The following is a 21,989-nucleotide window of genomic DNA, read 5'->3' on the forward strand; positions in this document are numbered from 1 at the left end:
GACCAGTTGCTGCTTGTTGCGATCATGGTCGGCGTACAGCGCCAGCACGTGCATCAAATTCCTGTTATGCTCCCTCACTGCGCACACTTCCCCAGACCCCTTCAGCACCGTCGACAGCAGTCGCAGGGCAACGTTGAACTGTGAGTTCTTCACCGCCATCTGGAGCCACACAGTTCAATTCAGCAAGGAGGTGTCAATAAACAAATCCATATACACTACACCACATCTGCTAAGCAGTTGCCTGACCAGCAGTGTAACCAAACAGCCAAGGATGATGCTAATAATGAGGAGGAGGAGGAGAGGAGGAGGAAAAGGAAGATTTGGAGGAAGAGGAGAAGGAAAAGGGGGATGAGAATTTTGTTGAGGAGGAGGAAGAAGAAAAGGAGGAGAAGGAGGATTAGGAGAGGAAGGAGGAGGAGGACGAGGAGGAGAAGAAGAAGAAGAAGGACAACAACAACTACTACAACAATGACAGCTATAGCTATGATGATAACAATAACAGCAGTACATTAATTCTGCACTTTCAAACATCTGAATGCGCTTTACAATACTACATCATTGAGACACAAACCACAACACACACACACACACACACACAGACAAACACATGAATAAAGAAACACAGACACAATCCACTGAACGGGTACAACGTATGGGGGAAAGAGGAGCACCGCCTGAAGTTAATCACAAAGTAGAGACCCGACACTATAGGAAGTAAGCGCATCCAGAAAGGTCAGCCACGGCCCCCATCAGAGGAGTCAGGTCCCCCCCACTACACACTCCAATCATCCAATGTACTGTATTGTACTGTACTGTATTACCCCCGATCCTCCAATGTATTGTATTATATTGTATTACCCCCAATGCTCCAATGTTTTGTATTGTATTTTATTACCCACGATTCTCCAATGTATTGTACTGTATTACCCCCGACCCCCCAATGTAATGTATTGTATTACCCCCAATCCTCCAATGTATTGTATTGTATTATCCCCAATCCTCCAATGTATTGTACTGTATTACCCCTGACCCCCTAATGTATTGTATTGTATTGTATTACCCCCAATCCTCCAATGTATTGTATTGTATTACCCCTGACCCCCCAATGTATTGTATTGTATTGCCCCCAATCCTCCAATGTATTGTATTGTATGACCCCCAATCCTCCAATGTATTGTATTGTATTACCCCCAATCCTCCAATGTATTGTATTGTATTACCCCTGACCCCCCAATGTATTGTATTGTATTACCCCCAATCCTCCAATGTATTGTATTACCCCTAATCCTCCAATGTATTGTATTGTATTGTATTGTATTACTCTTTTTGTCACAACAGATTTCTCTATGTAAAATTCGGGCTGCTCTCGCCAGGGAGAGCACATCACTACACTGAGAGCACCACCCATTTTTTTGTTTTCAATTGTATTGTGTTGTATCGTATTGTATTACTCTTTTTTGTCACTACAGATTTCTCTATGTGAAATTCGGGCTGCTCTCGCCAGGGAGAGCGCATCACTACACTGAGAGCGCCACCCATTGTATTGTATTGTGTTGTGTTGTGTTGTGTTGTATTGCACTGCACTGCATTACTCTTTTTTGTCACAACAGATTTCTCTATGTAAAATTCGGGCTGCTCTCGCCAGGGAGAGCGCATCACTACACTGAGAGTGTCACCCATTTTTTTTGTATTGTACTGTATTGTAATGCATTGTATAGTATTACTCTTTTTTGTCACAACAGATTTCTCCATGTAAAATTCGGGCTGCTCTCCCCACAGATCAGTGTTGCTACACTGAGAGCAACACACTTTCTTTTTTGTGTGTAATTTCTCTGCCTACAATTTCATTTGTTTTCCAATGAGAATAGATTTTTCTACAGAATTCTGCCAGGAGAACCCTTTTGCTGCCGTGGGTTCTTTAATGCGTGCCAAAGTGCATGCTGCACACGGGACCTCAGTTTTACTGTCTCATTCAAATGACTTAGCATCCAGACCACCACTCAAGGTCTAGTGGAGGGGTAGGAAAAACCGGCGAGAGTGGGATTCGAACAAGTGCGCTCAGATTCCCTCGCTTCCTACGCAAACGCATTACCTCCAGGCCAACACTCAGAAAGAAGATCAGCTCCGGCCCCCATGAGAGGAGAAAGGTCCCACCCCACCCCCACCACCCCCACCTGACCCCGACTGCCCCACCACTGACACTGACCTCAACGGCGTCCACCAGGGTGACGCCAGACCTCTCCACCGGCCACTCCAGGATGAGGAACGACACCCCAACCATGCCTTGCTTGATGGCCTCCTGCAGGACACACACACACACACACACACATATATATATATATACAAACAAACACACAGACACACACACAGACACACACACACACACATATATATATACAAACAAACACACAGACACACACACACACACATATATATATACAAACAAACTCACAGACACACACACACATATATATATATATATATAACACACACACACACACACACAGACACACACACACATATATATATATACAAACAAACACACAGACACACACACACACACATATGTATATACATACAAACAAACACACACACACACACACACACACACACACACACACACATACAAACAAACACACAGACACACACACACACACACACATACAAACAAACACACAGACACACACACACACATATATACAAACACACACATACACACACACACACACACACACACACACACATATATATATATATATATATATATATATATATATACAAAAAAACAAACACACAGACACACACACACACACACACACACACACACACACATATACAAGCAAACACACACACACACACATATATACAAACACACAGACACACACACACACACACACATATATATATACAAACACACAGACACACACACACACACACACATATATATATATATATATATATATATAAAACAGACACACACACACACATATATATACATACAAACACACAGACAAACACACACACACATATATATACAAACAAACACACAGACAAACACACACACACATATATATACAAACAAACACACAGACACACACACACACATATATATACATACAAACAAACACACAGACACACACACACACATATATATATACAAACACACAGACACACACACACATATATATATACAAACACACACACAGACACACACACACACACACAGATACACACGCAGACACAAGACACACAGACACAAACATACGCACACAAACACATACACACACAAAAATACACAGATACACACACAGAAACACCCATACAGAGACACAAACACACAAACACAGACACACATACAAATACACACAAACACACATATAAATACAGACACAGATACATACATGCACACAGACACCCCCCCAACCCACCCCCACACGCACACACATACAAGGACACACACACACACACACAGACATCACACATAAATACATATACACGAACACACACACACACACACACACACACAAATTCAGACACTGATACACACACACACACACACACACAAACACACACACACACATACATAAAAACACATACACACAATACTGCGAACACAACACACACTGCGGGATCAACACAAAACGCAGAGCAAAGCACAAACAACATGTACACACAGGCCCAACACTACACACTACTGAAAACACAACACACACTGCAGGATCAACACAGAACTCAGAGCAAAGCACAAACATCATGTGCACACAGGCCCAACACTACACACTACTACAAACACTACACACACTGTGGGATCAACACAGAATGCTGAGCAAAGCACAAACAACATGCACACACAGGGCCAACACTACACACTACTGCGAACTCTGCACACACTGCCTGATCAATGCAGAACGCTGAGCAAAGCACAAATAACATGTACACACAGGCCCAACTCTACACACTACTACAAACACTACACACACAGCCTGATCAATGCAGAACGCAGAGCAAAGCACAAACATCATGTACACACAGGCAAACACTACACACACTGCAGGATCAACACAAAACGCAGAGCAAAGCACAAACAACATGTACACACAGACCCCAACACTACACACACTGCAGGATCCACACAGAATGCACAGCAAAGCACAAACATCATGTACACACAGGCAAACACTACACACACTGCCTGATCAACACAGAACGCAGAGCAAAGCACAAACAACATGCACACACAGGCAAACACTACACACTACTGCGAACTCTGCACACACTGCCTGATCAATGCAGAACGCTGAGCAAAGCACAAATAACATGTACACACAGGCTCCAACACTACACACTACTGCAAACACTACACACACAGCCTGATCAATGCATAACGCAGAGCAAAGCACAAACAACATGTACACACAGGCCCCAACACTACACACTCCTGCAAACACTACACACACTGCCTGATCAACACAGAATACAGAGCAAAGCACAAACAACATGTACACACTGGCCCCAACACTACACACACTGCCTGATCAACACAGAATACAGAGCAAAGCACAAACAACATGTACACACAGGCCCCAACACTACACACACTGCCTGATCAACACAGAATGCAGAGCAAAGCACAAACAACATGCACACAAAGGCCCCAACACTACACACACTGCGGGATCAACACAGAATACAGAGCAAAGCACAAACAACATGCACACACAGGCCCCAACACTACACACACTGCGGGATCAACACAGAATACAGAGCAAAGCACAAACAACATGCACACACAGGCCCCAACACTACACACACTGCGGGATCAACACAGAATACAGAACAAAGCACAAACAACATGCACACACAGGCCCCAACACTACACACACTGCGGGATCAACACAGAATACAGAACAAAGCACAAACAACATGCACACACAGGCCCCAACACTACACACACTGCGGGATCAACGCAGAACGAAAAGCATCCTAACCTGGAAGAGGGGCACCTCCCTCGACTCCTCCTCCTTCTTCTTCACTATGGTCAGTGGCTTCCACTTCCATTCGGGAGGTCTCTGGTCGTCCACCTCCTTCTCCCCCTGCTCCCTCTCCTTCACCACAGGGTTCTTCAGCTCTGCTCCGTTTTGAACCAGGACACTGCCGCAGCTGGACACACACACACAACGCAGCAATAAAGGGTCCCGGGTTCGAATCTCGGTTAACGGCGCTTGGTGGGTTAAAGGGTGGAGATTTTGTCTGATCTCCCAGGTCAACATATAAGCAGACCTGTTAGTGCCTGAAACCCCCTTAGCATGCATTCACAAGCAGAAGATCAAGTATGCGCATCAAAGAACCTGTAATCCATGCCAGCGTTCAGTGGGTTATGGAAACAAGAAGACACACAAATGGGCAGAGGAAGAGAGTCACTCGTCAAAATGCTGTCAATATCAGTACTCTGGGCGCCTAAAACCCACCCATCAACAGCTGCGCAGGCACGCGCTGCCATTTCCTTTGACACCAGTGATGGGTAATGAAATGACGTCATGATATGACGTCAGCGATTCTTGATGGACGCAATAGCCAAATGGTTAAAGCGCTGGAGTTTCAGTCTGAGGGTCCCGGGTTTGAATCTCGGTAACGGCGCCTGGTGGGTAAAGGGTGGAGATTTTTCCGATCTCCCAGTTCAACATATGTACAGACCTGCTTGTGCCTGAACCCCCTTCATGTGTATACACATGTTAAAGATCCTGTAACCCATGTCAGCATTCGGTGGTTTATGGAAACAAGAACATACCCAGCATGCACACCCCCGAAAACGGAGTATGGCTGCCTACATGGCGGGGTGAATAAAGAAAACGGTCATACACATAAAATGTAACATGTCTGAGTTTGCATGCGTGCATGCCTGAAATCTGACTGAATGACACAGGAAACGAATGGTGAGTGCCCAATGGCAGCCGTCAGTCAGCTCTACCCAGGTAGACAGCCTGTCGTACAAATGACCCTGTGTTTATAAAGCGTTTACAGCTTGGTCTCCACACAAGGATAGGTGCTATATAAGTATCCATATCAAATCATATTATATCATATCATATATCATATGCCAACCCCTGTCAAGTGTTTGTAGGAACAATCAGAAAATTTCGTAGGAACATTCTGAACCTGGTGGGAACACCAAGACTCAGAGCCACAGCAGCCAACGTACATTTTATCTACAAGGCATACAAACACTTGGGTCTATCTGCAACACGATGTAACTGTTACAATTAAGCTTATTGGTCCACTCAATGCTGTTTCAATGTAAACACACATGCGATTAGCTGAGTATCATCAAGCGAGACCAAGGTCAGTTAGTGACTACCCTGGCTTGTGATTAATAGGTGTGGAGTGTCTGGGTAATGTTACGACAGGAAAACATGTGACCTTGCTATGTAGTCAGAAGCATGTGACCTTGCTATGTAGTCAGAAGCATGTATGTGACCTTGCTATGTAGTCAAAAGCATGTGACCTTGCTATGTAGTCAAAAATGAACTCGTCGGAACAATTCAATGTTGGCTTATGCTGGAACAAACTGCGATTGAGTGTAACAAAATATGTTTATGTCAACTTTGTATTTAAACACCTCATGTCTTTTAGATATTGATATTGAATAACTGTGATTTTCATACACTGTGTTTGTAACACATACTGCAACTGAATTTCTCTTATTGGCCATAATAACATCTTCAGTATTCAAATCACAGATTGCAAACCAATTTTTTTCCACTGGCTTTCAACATTTTACATCTGTAAAATAATGTATGTGTATGAAAACGGATGGATTACAAAAAGGGAAATGCTGTGAACAGGTTGCAGAGGTTTCATAAACTTCATGGACTAGATAGCAGGGTAACGTTGTGAACAGGTGGCAGACATTACCTTAGTTTCAGGGATTAGATAGCTGGGTAATGCTGTGAAACAGATGTCAGATATTATCTCAACTTCATGGATTAGACAACGGGTAATATTGTGAAACAGATGGCAGAGATCACCTAAACTTCAGGGATTAGGTAACAGGATGCTGTGAACAATGGGCAGAGATCACCTGAACTTCATGGATTAGTTAAAGGGTAATGTTGTGAACAGGTGGCAGAGATCACCTAAACTTCAGGGATTAGGTAACGGGGTAATGCTGTGAACAATGTGCAGAGATCACCTGAACTCCATGGATTAGATAACAGGGCAATGCTGTGAACAGGTGGCAGAGATTATCTGAACTTCATGGATTAGATAACAGAGTAATGCTGCAAACAATGGGCAGAGATTATCTGAACTTCATGGATTAGATAACAGGGTAATGCTGCAAACAATGGGCAGAGATTATCTGAACTTCATGGATTAGATAACAGAGTAATGCTGCAAACAATGGGAAGAGATTATCTGAACTTCATGGATTAGATAACAGGGTAATGCTGCAAACAATGGGCAGAGATCACCTGAACTCCATGGATTAAATAACAGGGTAATGCTGTGAACAATGGGCAGAGATTACCGGAACTTCAGGGATTAGATAACAGGGTAATGCTGTGAACAGGTGACAGAGATTACCTGAACTTCAGGGATTAGATAACAGGGTAATGCTGTAAACAATGGGAAGAGATTACCTGAACTCCATGGCTCAGATAAAGGGTAATGCTGTGAACAGGTGGCAGAGATCACCTGAACTTCATGGATTAGATAACAGGGTAATGCTGTGAACAGGTGGCAGAGATTACCTGAACTCCAGGGATTAGATAAAGGGTAATGCTGTAAACAATGGGCAGAGATTACCTGAACTTCATGGATTAGATAACACGGTAATGCTGTGAACAGCTGACAGAGATTATCTGAACTTCATGGATTAGATAACAGGGTAATGCTGTGAACAATGGGCAGAAATCACCTGACCTTCACGGATTAGGTAACAGGGTAATGCTGTAAACAATGGGAAGAGATTACCTGAACTTCATGGATTAGATAACAGGGTAATGCTATGAACAGGTGGCAGAGATTACCGGAACTTCGGGGATTAGATAACAGAGTAATGCTGTGAAAAATGGGAAGAGATCACCTGACCTTCAGGGATTAGATAACAGGGTAACGCTGTGAACAGGTGGCAGAGATTACCTGAACTTCAGGGATTAGATAAAGGGTAATGCTGTAAACAATGGGCAGAGATTACCTGAACTTCACGGATTAGATAACAGGGTAATCCTGTGAACAGCTGGCAGAGATTATCTGAAATTCATGCATTAGATAACATGGTAATCCTGAACTTCATGGATTAGGTAACAGGGTAATGCTGTGAACAATGGGCAGAAATCACCTGACCTTCACGGATTAGATAACAGGGTAATGCTGTAACCAGGTGACAGAGATTACCTGTCATGTTCAGCCATGACGGCAAATGAGAGAGGGGTGTTTCCATCCTTGTCCTTCACATTTGGATCCACTCCTTTCTGCAAACACATTGTCATGTGGAAGCATGTGTCAGCATGCAAAATGTGCATGCATGTTCAAACAATCTTGACAAGCATGCATTTGCTCACACACACGCAGTCCACCTCTCTCTCTCTCTCTCTCACACATACACACACAGATGAAATTAAAAGTAAAATGAGCTAACTAGCGTAAGCTTAACCAACTTTTTCAATTAATCCACCTCTTAACAGAAGGGGGTGGGGGGGAAGATTTGTTAAAACTCATGTAACAGGAATGAAATTGGATGCATTCATCAATAATTTCTAGATGTAGATGCATTTAAGAGAAATGCTATTTTAAAGTTTTGTTAATTATTCATACAAAAAGCAATGCTTTTTACAGATAATATTCTCTCAGAGCTTATCAAAAAGCAATTAAAATTTATTGTTTGAATAACACCATGCCTAAACAACAATGAAATATGGTATATATTCCCATCATGAATGGTTTTCTGAGTCTGATATAGACAAAAGCGTGATGACAGACAGTACCGAACTCACCTGCATCAGGTCCACACAGGCAGTGCTGAACTCACCTGCATCAGGTACATACAGACAGAAACTCACCTGCATCAGGTACATACAGACAGAAACTGAAACTCACCTGCATCAGGTACATACATACAGACAGAAACTCACCTGCATCAGGTACATACAGACACTCACCTGCATCTGGTACATACAGACAGAAACTCACCTGCATCAGGTACATACAGACAGACACTCACCTGCATCAGGTACATACAGACAGACACTCACCTGCATCTGGTACATACAGACAAACTCAAATGCATCAGTTACATACAGACAGAAACTCACCTGCATCAGGTACATACATACAGACACTCACCTGCATCAGGTACATACAGACAGACACTCACCTGCATCAGGTACATACATACAGACACTCACCTGCATCAGGTACATACAGACAGACACTCACCTGCATCAGGTACATACAGACAGACAGAAACTCACCTGCATCAGGTACATACAGACAGACACTCACCTGCATCAGGTACATACAGACAGACAGAAACTCACCTGCATCAGGTACATACAGACAGACACTCACCTGCATCAGGTACATACAGACAGACAGACACTCACCTGCATCAGGTACATACAGACAGAAACTCACCTGCATCAGGTATACACAGATAGAACTCACCTGCATCAGGTACATACAGACAGAAACAGAAACTCACCTGCATCAGGTATACACAGATAGAACTCACCTGCATCAGGTACATACAGACAGAAACTCACCTGCATCAGGTACATACATACAGACAGCAACTCTCCTGCACCAGGTACATACAGGCAGTGCTGAACTCACCTGCATCAGGTACATACAGACAGAAACAGAAACTCACCTGCATCAGGTACATACAGCAGATGCTGGCGCCGCGCCGAGCAGCATAGTGCAACGGAGTGCGGCCCGCATTGTCAGCGATGTTCAGGTCGGCTGCCTTCATCGACTTCACCAACAGTTTGCACAGGTCCACCGGGTCAAGCTGGGACCTGTTGTCCTCCCTTGGGGGAATAGTTTTGAAATAAATTCTAATTCAATACCTTTTGCTTCTTTCTTTCTTTATCTATTTATTTCTGAGGGTTCTCTTTACATGTGCTAAGTGTATGCTGCATACAGAACCTCGGTTTATCATCTCATCTGAATGACTAGTGTCCAGAACACCACCACTCAAGGTCTGAACGTGAGGGAGAAAATACTGGCGAGTGTGGGGTTCGAACATGTGTGCACTAAAAAAAAATCTCTCGCTTCCTAGGCAGGCATGTTACCACTGAGCCACTGGTGGTGTGTGTCCATCGAGATCGATGATGACCATCGTTGTCATCCAGCATGGGGATGGGGGGAGGGTGTTGACAGGAAGGTGACAGAATGGCTAAGACGCTTATCTGCATTTCTTTTTTTTTTTTTTTTTTTTTCCTGCCCCATCATCTGCACAGTTTCAGTGGCATTACTCCCACGCCGCTCATTTAGATTCCCCCATACACAGCCACACCCGGGTTCGTCCGTCGCAGTTCCAGCGTCGGCAGTCCACAGGGAGCCATCGATGTTAGGTCGCCAGGAGGCCACACACCAGAGGAGACCCTGCACTGCTGCTGAGTCACTTTGGTGGTGTTCAGTGGTGCCTGTTCTGTTTTAACGTACTTATCTGCATTTCAGCGTCCAGGAGGGTCTGGGTTCAAGTCCTGCTCTCGCTCTTTCTCCCAGGTTTGACTGGAAAATCAAACCAAGCATCTAGTCAATCTGATGAGACGATAAACCTTAAGTCCAATGTGCAGCGTGCACCTGGCGCACTGAAAAAGAACCCACGGCAATAAAAGTGTTGTCCTCTGGCAAAATTCTATCGAAGGAATCCATTCTGATAGGTTCACAAATATATATTCATGCAGTCAAGGCCTGGCTAAGCTTGTTGGGTTATGCTGCTGTCAGGCATCTGCCTGGCAGATGTGGTGCTGTGTGGTGTTCATGAATTTGTCTGAACGTGGTGATGCACCATTTTACGAAACAGAAAATGAAACACTACTCCACTCAATCTAAACTGATCAATCTTAATGCACAACTATTGTTATAATAAGTCTGCCTATGCGCATGAGTGTGTGTGTGTGTGTGTGTGTACGTATGTGTGTACTGTATATTTTGTATTAGATTTTAAATACTGCTAAATAGCTTGGTTTTAATCATGTATGTCTATGTTTTAATACTGTATGATATTGATTTATGCATATTCTCTTGCTGTGCTTATCGCATGTGTGTGTGTCTGTGATTACTGTATGCGATGCTTACACTAACTTCGCAGTTAAGAATTTTGCATCTTTCACATATACATTTATGCTGATATTGAACGACTGTGATCAGCGGGTGTTTATGACTGTGAGGGTCCACATCAACTTGGCATTTGAGCATTTTATTCCTTTTGTTTGTGTTCATACCGTGCATTGTTTGTGTGGTGTACACCATGCGTGAATTCCTCCTGTTGAGATAATAAAGTATTGAGATAATAAAGTATCTGTATCTTGATCAGAAGATCAATTACGCACATTAAAGATCCTGTAATGCATGTAAGTGTTCGGTGGGTTATGAAAACAAGAACATACCCAGCATGCACACCCCCATAAAAGGAGTATGGCTGCCTACATGGCGGGGTAAATTAACAAAACGGTCATGCATGTAAAATGTCACATGTCTGTCTAAGTGTGTATGTGTGCATGCCTGAAATCTGATTGAATGACACAGGAAACAACGGATGAGCACCCAATGGCACAGCTGTCAGTCAGCTCTACCCACATAGGCATCCTGCTGTGCAGATAACCCTGAGGTTTTTTTGTTTTGGTTTTTTTGTTTTGTTTTGTTTTTGTTTTTTTTGCTGCCCCATCATCTGCACCGTCTCAGTGGCGTTACTCCCACGCCGCTCATTTAGATTCCGCCATACACGGCCACACCCGGGTTCGTCCATCGCAGTTCCAGCGTCGGCAGTCAACAGGGAGCCATCGATGTTAGGTCGCCAGGAGGCCACACACCAGAGGAGACCCTGCACTGCTGCTGAGTCACTTCGGTGGTGTTCAGTGGTGCCTGTTCTGATTTAACGTACTTAGGACAACACCTACTAAGCCCCCTACAAACGACAGTAATGTCTGAGTTTGTAAAGCACTTGGAGCCTGGTGTCTCCGACCGAGGAAGGGCGCGATATATAAGTATCCACATCAATCAAACCTGTATCCCTCCAGAAAGCCACGTGGAGCCACTCACCACTTGGCCTTGACAAAGACGTAGTGGAGGGGAATGCGCCCCCAGTCATCCCTCAGGGTCAGGCTGGCCTTGTGGCCAATCAGCAAGACCTCCTCCTCGAAGCTGTCGTCGATGCGGCCCCCGTTGTCGTTCACCAGCAGGTGCAGAGGGGTGCGGCCGTCTCCGTCCTGCGCGTTGGGGTTTGCTCCCACCTCCAGCACTTTCGTCATCAAGGGCACCAGTCCTTCTGGGAGCCCGGAGATACAAAAGAGGGCCAAGCTTTTCAGTTTCAGTTTCCAGGAGGGTGTTCAAGCGTGCAGACTGATCCATTATGTGCTACTACAACCACATCTGCTGTAGTTTAACAAATGATAATAATGATAAGATAAAGAAAATCACACCCAAGGCAGACGTCCGATCTCTGCGTAGACAAAAGGAGCTGATCAGCAATTGAGAGCCTACCCTTGGTTTGTGTTAACAAGAAAAAAGAAAAGTTTGTGTTAACACTGACAAGAAAAAAGACAAGTTTGTGTTAACATTAACAAGAAAACAGAAAAGTTTGTGTTAACATTAACAAGAAAAGTTTTTGTTAACATTAACAAGAAAAAAGAAAAGTTTGTGTTAACATTAACAAGAAAGGTTTGTGTTAATATTAACAAGAAAAAAAGAAAAGTTTATGTTAACATTAACCAGAAAAAAGAAAGGTTTGTGTTAACATTAACAAGAAAAAAGAAAAGTGTGTGTTAACGTTAACAAGAAAAAAGACAAGTGTGTGTTAACATTAACAAGAAAAAAAGACAAGTTTGTGTTAACTCACTCACTCACAAATAATCGTTTTAGTTCATACTGGAAAGGGCTGAGCTGTTGAGAATTAATCAGGAGGGGAAAAGGTCGGTCTTCAGTCTGGATTTCAAAGATTGCAGCGAAGATGAGTGACAGAGAAGCTGAGGAAGTCAACGGCAAAGAAAGGGGGCTTGGAATGAAAAACTGCATTGGCCATATGAAATGATAATAATAAGAACAGTCATAATAATAATAATAATAATAATATATACTTTTAGAATTTTCATCATCATTATTATTATTATCTATTATCTTTATTTTCATTATCCTGAAATAAAAAGATGATAAATAAATAAGTAAATAAATAGATGAATAAAAAAGATGAATGAATACATAATTTTCACCTCTTCTGTGCCTGGGGACATATTCTTACATCTGCAAAAAATGCTTCACAAAAACATCTGCGTAATTTCAAGAATTTTCACAGTTCTATTTCAAAGCTGATGTGTACCAATACCCACAAATCAGAAAACTTGATGTATCTATTTTCATTATCCGTAAGGAAGAATACGGTGATCACAGATTGTTATTATTGGTACCCCTTTCAGATGATTTCAAAATGGCAGACGACAAAGCAAGACAAGAAACAAACTTGGGATTGTGTGGAATTTACAAGGAATATACTCATGATTAAGATGACTGAGAGCAGAACAGAAAAACACAATAAAACAAATTCATCATCAGCTGCATTCCTACATACTGGGAACCTCAATGTGTTGTCAGACACTTGTCATACCGATGGCGATGCATGGCTATATCTGATATTCCAAAGCTGACTCTTGTCATATATTTCCTTAAATTGACAATATGAAGCCAAAGAAAAGTTTCACATTTATTTGAAGTTTAAGCCATTCTGTAACATGAAAATATATCCCTTTCTTGGATCCCACTGTTGCCATCTTATCATTGATAAATCTCTGAGAGAATTTAGCAAAGACCAGTTTGACATTTTCGTCACCATTGATTTAGACACAGTGTACCTTATGAATAGCTGAAACCCATGTATTGTTCCAGACAAATCTAAATTCAACAACATTCTGTATGCCCTGAAAGGTAATTGGGCGATGGAGAGAGAGTGCCACACACACACACACACACACACACACATAGGGAGAGACACAAAGAAAGAGAGAAACAGAGACAGAGATTGAAAGACACAGAGACTGAGAAAGCGAGACAGAGAAACAGAGAGAGACACACACAAAGAGACAGGAGAGAGAGAGACAGAAAAAGAAAGAGAAACACTGAGAGAGAAAGTGACTGACACATAGAAAGAGACAGTGAGACAGAGAGTGCATGAGCAAGAGACAGAGAGAAAGACAAGAGATAGAGAAAGAGAGGGGCGGAGAGAGACAGCACTGTCAGGAGACTATCAACTGACCTGATGTTGCTGTGATTTCTGGCCACACTGTGAAGGACAATGGCTTTCTGGCCACAGTGTGAAGGACAATGGCTTTCTGGCCACAGTGTGAAGGACAATGGAAGGACAATGGCTTTCTGGCCACAGTGTGAAGGACAATGGCTTTCTGGCCACAGTGTGAAGGACATGGCCTTCAATGGCTTTCTGGCCACAGTGTGAAGGACAATGGCTTTCTGGCCACAGTGTGAAGGACAATGGCTTCCTGGCCACAGTGTAAAGGACAATGGCTTTCTGGCCACAGTGTGAAGGACAATGGCTTCCTGGCCACAGTGTAAAGGACAATGGTTTTCTTGCCAAAGTGTGAAGGACAATGGCTTTCTGGCCACAGTGTGAAGGACAATGGCTTTCTGGCCACAGTGTGAAGGACAATGGAAGGACAATGGCTTTCTGGCCACAGTGTGAAGGACAATGAAAGGACAATGGCTTTCTGGCCACAGTGTGAAGGACAATGGCTTTCTGGCCACAGTGTGAAGGAAAATGGCTTTCTGGCCACAGTGTGAAGGACAATGGCTTTCTGGCCACAGTGTGAAGGACAATGGAAGGACAATGGCTTTCTGGCCACAGTGTGAAGGACAATGGCTTTCTGGCCACAGTGTGAAGGACATGGCCTTCAATCACTGCACTGGGAGAGAACACTGTCAGGGGACCATATTCAAGACAAAATTCATTTTGCCTTCAGGCAAGTTACCTTGACATGGGGACCCGCTGGCACAGTTTTAACCTGAAGGCTAAGTTATCTTCCTATTGAAGACATGTACGGTGCAGTCAGACAGCTAACCCACCGTCTATAATTAAAATCTCGGTGATTCCCTTCTGTGCGTGCTCTCAGTTTTACTCCTCACCACACCACAGTTCAGAGCATTGTCGAGAGAGTTTGCAAAACACGTGCTATCCGCTAAGCACGCCCGTCTTCCCTCAACAAAATCAATGCAACAAAAGGATGTGCCATATTTACCTCTGCTTCGTAGTAAGGATAAATTTGCCTTCCGGTTTGAAGACTCACAGGTAAGCTCTTATAGGGTAGGCCTTGAATACCGGATATTACTTACCCTTGGGAGGTGTGCACTGCCTCAGGCAGATTACCCACAGGTACACATTTACAATAGGCATAATGGTCCCTTGAATACGGCCCCAGGAGGCCATGAACTGACCTGAGGTGCCACGCTTTCTGGCCAGGGTGTGCAGGGCACATCACTTAGAGAACACTGTCAAGCCATGAACTGACCTGAGGTGACACCCTTTCTGGCCAGGGTGTGGAGGACACATCACTAAGAGAGAGAACACGGTCAGGCCATGAACTGACCTGAGATGCCACGTTTCTTGGCCAGAGCGTGCAGGACACATCACTTAGAGAGAGAACAAGGTCAGGCTATGAACTGACCTGAGATGACACCCTTTCTGGCCAGGGTCTGGAGGACACATCACTTAGAGAGAGAACAAGGTCAGGCCATGAACTGACCTGAGGTGCCACCCTTTCTGGCCAGGGTCTGGAGGACACATCACTAAGAGAACACTGTCAAGCCATGAACTGACCAGAGATGACATCCTTTCTGGCCAGAGTGTGCAGAACACATCACTTAGAGAACACTGTCAGGCCATGAACTGACCTGAGGTGCCACATTTCTTGGCCAGAGTGTGCAGGACACATCACTTAGAGAGAGAACACTGTCAGGCTATGAACTGACCTGAGATGACACGCTTCTTGGCCAGAGTGTGCAGGACTGTGGACTGGAACTGCTCATTGACAGCGTTGACATTCACGCTGTACTTCAGGAGTTCGTTTGTCAGATCCCAGGATCCCTGCCTGCCCGTTTCAAATCACACACATGCACATGTCTGTTATCAAACACACACAGATCTCTCTCTCTCGCTCCCTTTCTCTCACTTATACACACACTACAAACATACGCACACACACACTCAACCACCATACGTACTGATCACAAACACACACACACACACATCACACACTAACACACATGCACACACACTCAAACCAACACACACACACACACACACACACAACACACACACACACGCAATACGCACTATCACACATGCACACACACTCATATGCACACATCTACACACACTCATATGCACACACATACATACACATGCACTCATACACACACTCTCACACAAACTTACCCTCAAAGTGAAATCAAAACGGCAGAAGAAAAAAAATTCATGACAAATTCATATCTTAGTCAAACAGAACATGGCTGACAGAAAGAACACTTCATACTTTTCTAACAAAATCAAAAGACACCACCAAAAGCAAACCCAAAAACAAGACATATTAAAAAATAAAATTACTTCTTTTTATTGAAATCAAAACACGCAAACACAAGAACACAAACCTTTTGACATATTACTGTAAAACAGAACATGAACAAAAGAAAAAATAGATTTATACTTTTGTAATGAAATCAAAACACACTAACAAAAAAAAAAAAAAAAAAAAATCATTTAACCCCTTCAGTGCCCCAGGACAGAAATTTCCATCCCCTCCCACTGTGCAAAAAGTGCCCCAGGACAGAAATTTCCATCACCTCCCACTGTGCAAAAAGTGCCCCAGGACAGAAATTTCCATCACCTCCCACTGTGAAAAAAGTGCCCCAGGACAGAAATTTCCATCACCTCCCACTGTGAAAAAAGTGCCCCAGGACAGAAATTTCCATCGCCTCCCAGTGTCAAAAAGTGCCCCAGGACAGAAATTTCCATCACCTCCCACTGTGAAAAAAGTGCCCCAGGACAGAAATTTCCATCGCCTCCCAGTGTCAAAAAGTGCCCCAGGACAGAAATTTCCATCACAATCCAGAGTGCAAAAAAAGTGCCCCAGGACGAAAATCTTCTTTCATGCATTCATTGTAGGAAACTTTCTATCACAAAATCTTAAAATTCATATGAAAATGTCATAACTGGACAGCGTGTTCATTTTTCCTTTCAGAAAAGTAAGGTAATATATGTTCTTCAAGAAGTATGCAGGTGTTACCTTGAAATTCGCAAGATTGCATCCATTCGTCATCTCATGACTGAAGATGCAACCAAATCTCTCCTCTGTGTCTTTGTGTCTTTGTGCTGTCCCGCCTGGATTTTTGTAATTCCCTACTTGTCAGTTTACCCAGCTACCTCATTGCTAGGCTTCAGAAAGTCCAGAACCATGCTGCTCGTCTTGTCTTTCGTTCCTCTAAATTTGATCATGTCTCTCCTCTCCTTCATACTATACACTGGCTCCCAGTACAAGAAAGAATTATTTACAAAGTCATCTCTCTTTGTTTCAAGTCCACTGAGATTATCTTTCTGATCTCATTCATACTTACATAACCTCACGCCAACTCCGCTCTTCTTCTGACACCCACATGCTTAGAATCCCCCCTGCTTGAACTTGTATGTCTAACACAGTTTTTCATACCAAGCCCCCTTTCTTTGGAATCAACTTCCTTTGCCTCTCCGTCACTCATCTTCGCTGCAGTCTTTCACATCCAGTCTGAAGACCCACCTTTCCCCTCCTAAATAATTCTCAACAGCTCGTCCCTTTCCAGTTGCTTGTGTTTCTGATTGAATACTATTTATGATTGTGTGCTATGACTTCTGTGTGAGAATGTGCATGTGCTTGTGTGTATCGTGGGTGTGTGTGGGTGTGGGGGATGAATGATTCTTAATGTTTGGTATCTTGTGATCAATCTTTTTTTTTTCTTTTTTTTTTTTTACATGTGTTATATTTGTAAATGCTTAGGGCTTATTTTCAAGATTAGGCGTTTATATATCTTTTTTTACCCTCCGTGTCCAAAACATCCCTTGGCAACTAGCTGTCATTGAGCATAAATAAGCTAGGCACTGAAAGGGTTAAATCTTTTTTCTTTCTTTTTTTTAACACACTACACACAGACACATCACTGTCAAACAGAACACAAAGGCCATGAAGAAGAGACAGGAAGAGAGAGAGACGTACTGTGCCACAAGGCAGATTGGGGGGATGTTGTAGAGTACGTTTTTCACCTCGCCCCCTTTTCTCTCTCGAACGGTGAGGTGCCGACACTGGTTGACGTCCGCTCCCCCCTTCTCGATCTGTCATGAGATGATAGAAATAACAATAATGATAATAATAATAATAATGATAATATCATTTATTTTCAGTCTAATTATCATCATCTCAGACGAACAGACTATATAAATAAATAAAAGAATGAACCTCAACCTGATGACAGTCACCTCTTTTACATTGGTTGAATCTCTCTTACAGTCACCTCTTTTACTCTGGTCGAATCTCTCTTACAGCCACCTCTTTTACATTGGCTGAATCTCTCTTACAGCCACCTCTTTTACATTGGCTGAATCTCTCTTACAGCCACCTCTTTTACATTGGCTGAATCTCTCTTACAGTCACCTCTTTACACTGACTGAATCTCTTTACAGTAATCTATTTACATTGGCTCAATCTCTCATACAGTCACCTCTTTACAGTCATCTCTTTACACTGGTTGAATCTCTTTACAGTCACCTCTTTACACTGTTTGATTCTCTTTTACAGTCTCCTATTTACACTGGCTGAATCTCTTTTACAGGCACCCCTTTGCACTGGCTGAATCTCTTTACAGTCACCTCTTTACACTGGTTGAATCTATTTACAGTCGTCTCTTTGCACTGACTGAATCTCTTGACAGTCAACTCTTTACACTGGCTGCATCTCTTTTACAGTCACCTCATTACACTGGTTGAATCTCTTTGCAGACACTTTTAGACTGGTTGAATCTCTTTTACTGTCAGCTCTTTACACTGATTGAATCTCTTTACAGTCACCTCTTTACACTGTTTGAATCTCTTTTACTGTCAGCTCTTTACACTGGTTGGATCTCTTTACAGTCATCTCTTTACACTGGTTGAATCTCTTTACAGTCACCTCTTTACACTGTTTGAATCTCATTTACAGTCTCATATTTACACTGGCTGAATCTCTCTTACAGTCTCTTCTGTACACTGGCTGAATCTCTTTTACAGTCACCACTTTACACTGACTCAATCTCTTTACACTCACCTCTTTACACTGGCTGAATCTCTATAGTCAACTCTTTACACTGGCTCAATCTTTTCTACAGTCACCTCTTTAACACTGGCTCAATCTCTATTACACTCTCCTCTTTACACTGGCTGAATCTCTTTACAGTCACCTCTTTACACTGGTTGAATCTATTTACAGTCGTCTCTTTGCACTGACTGAATCTCTTGACAGTCAACTCTTTACACTGGCTGCATCTCTTTTACAGTCACCTCATTACACTGGTTGAATATCTTTACAGACACTTTTAGACTGGTTGAATCTCTTTTACTGTCAGCTCTTTACACTGGCTGAATCTCTTTACAGTCACCTCTTTACACTGTTTGAATCTCTTTTACAGTCTCCTATTTACACTGGCTGAATCTCTCTTACAGTCTCATATTTACACTGGCTGAATCTCTCTTACAGTCTCTTCTGTACACTGGCTGAATCTCTTTTACAGTCACCACTTTACACTGACTCAATCTCTTTACACTCACCTCTTTACACTGGCTGAATCTCTATAGTCAACTCTTTACACTGGCTCAATCTTTTCTAGTCACCTCTTTAACACTGGCTCAATCTCTATTACACTCTCCTCTTTACACTGGCTGAATCTCTTTACAGTCACCTCTTTACACTGGTTGAATCTATTTACAGTTGTCTCTTTGCACTGACTGAATCTCTTGACAGTCAACTCTTTACACTGGCTGCATCTCTTTTACAGTCACCTCATTACACTGGTTGAATATCTTTACAGACACTTTTAGACTGGTTGAATCTCTTTTACTGTCAGCTCTTTACACTGGCTGAATCTCTTTACAGTCACCTCTTTACACTGTTTGAATCTCTTTTACAGTCTCCTATTTACACTGGCTGAATCTCTCTTACAGTCTCATATTTACACTGGCTGAATCTCTCTTACAGTCTCTTCTGTACACTGGCTGAATCTCTTTTACAGTCACCACTTTACACTGACTCAATCTCTTTACACTCACCTCTTTACACTGGCTGAATCTCTTTATAGTCAACTCTTTACACTGGCTGAATCTCTTTACAGTCACCTTTACACAGGCTGAATCTCTTTACAGTCATCTTTTTACACTGGTTGAATCTATTTACAGTCGTCTCTTTGCACTGACTGAATCTCTTGACAGTCAACTCTTTACACTGGCTGCATCTCTTTTACAGTCACCTCATTACACTGGTTGAATATCTTTACAGACACTTTTAGACTGGTTGAATCTCTTTTACTGTCAGCTCTTTACACTGGCTGAATCTCTTTACAGTCACCTCTTTACACTGGTTGAATATCTTTACAGACACTTTTAGACTGGTTGAATCTCTTTTACTGTCCGCTCTTTACACTGGCTGCATCTCTTTTACAGTCACCTCATTACACTGGTTGAATATCTTTACAGACACTTTTAGACTGGTTGAATCTCTTTTACTGTCAGCTCTTTACACTGGCTGAATCTCTTTACAGTCACCTCTTTACACTGTTTGAATCTCTTTTACAGTCTCCTATTTACACTGGCTGAATCTCTCTTACAGTCTCTTCTGTACACTGGCTGAATCTCTTTTACAGTCACCGCTTTACACTGACTCAATCTCTTTACACTCACCTCTTTACACTGGCTGAATCTCTTTATAGTCAACTCTTTACACTGGCTGAATCTCTTTTACAGTCTGAATCTCTTTACAGTCACCTTTACACAGGTTGAGTCTCTTTACAGTCACCTCTTTACACTAGTTGAATCTTTTAGTTACCTCTATACACTAACTGAATCTCTTTACATTCACCCCTTTACACTGACTGAATCTCTTTTACAGTCTCCTTTTTACACTGGCTGAATATCTTTTACAGTCTCCTCTTTACACTGGCGGATTTTTTTTTACAGTCACGTCTTTACACTGACTCAATCTTTTTACAGTCACCTTTTTACACTGGCTAAATCTTTTTAGTCACCTTTTTTACACTGGCTTAATGTCTTTTACAGTCTCCTCTTTACACTGGCTGAATCTCTTTTACAGTCACCTCTTTTCAATGGGTGAATATTTTTACATCAGCATCTTTACACTGGATGAATCTCTTAAAGTCACCTCTTTACACCGCGAAAATCTCTTGACAGCGGCTGTTTCTCTCAACTTACACAAGTAGACATCTCTTTGCTTTTTTTTTTTTTTTTTATCTGTTTATGCTGGTTGTCATCTCTTTACGATGACATCATCTCTTCTTATTGTGTTGACCCCACACTTTAGGGTGTTAAATTTCCACTAACTGTCATATCTAGCGAGTTGTTTAATTTCTTTAAAATGGTCATCATCTCTTTGCTTGGTTTTTTGCCTTTTTGAAGATGGTTTTCATTTTACACTGTTTTATATACTGATTGTATTCTCTATACAGAGATCTACATTAAGGCTGTCATGTCTTTGCAT

The 21,989-nt window shown here is 42.6% G+C and overlaps 1 protein-coding gene across 1 annotated transcript in view; it reads right to left on the minus strand.

The window, feature by feature from the left end:
• Window positions 1-21,989, minus strand: part of LOC143295161 (uncharacterized) — a 121,240-nt gene that overhangs the window by 50,995 nt on the left and 48,256 nt on the right. The window contains exons 28-35 of the mRNA XM_076606735.1: window positions 18,468-18,583; window positions 16,195-16,313; window positions 12,268-12,493; window positions 9,869-10,028; window positions 8,395-8,471; window positions 4,989-5,160; window positions 2,207-2,299; window positions 1-159 (exon numbers count right to left, since the gene is read on the minus strand). The exon at window positions 1-159 is cut by the window's left edge and continues 3 nt beyond it. Coding sequence (XP_076462850.1) covers window positions 1-159; window positions 2,207-2,299; window positions 4,989-5,160; window positions 8,395-8,471; window positions 9,869-10,028; window positions 12,268-12,493; window positions 16,195-16,313; window positions 18,468-18,583 — 1,122 coding nt within the window. The remainder of the gene's footprint in view (window positions 160-2,206; window positions 2,300-4,988; window positions 5,161-8,394; window positions 8,472-9,868; window positions 10,029-12,267; window positions 12,494-16,194; window positions 16,314-18,467; window positions 18,584-21,989) is intronic.

The sequence above is a fragment of the Babylonia areolata genome, chromosome 20, assembly GCF_041734735.1.
Source record: "Babylonia areolata isolate BAREFJ2019XMU chromosome 20, ASM4173473v1, whole genome shotgun sequence".
NCBI lineage: Eukaryota > Metazoa > Mollusca > Gastropoda > Neogastropoda > Buccinidae > Babylonia > Babylonia areolata.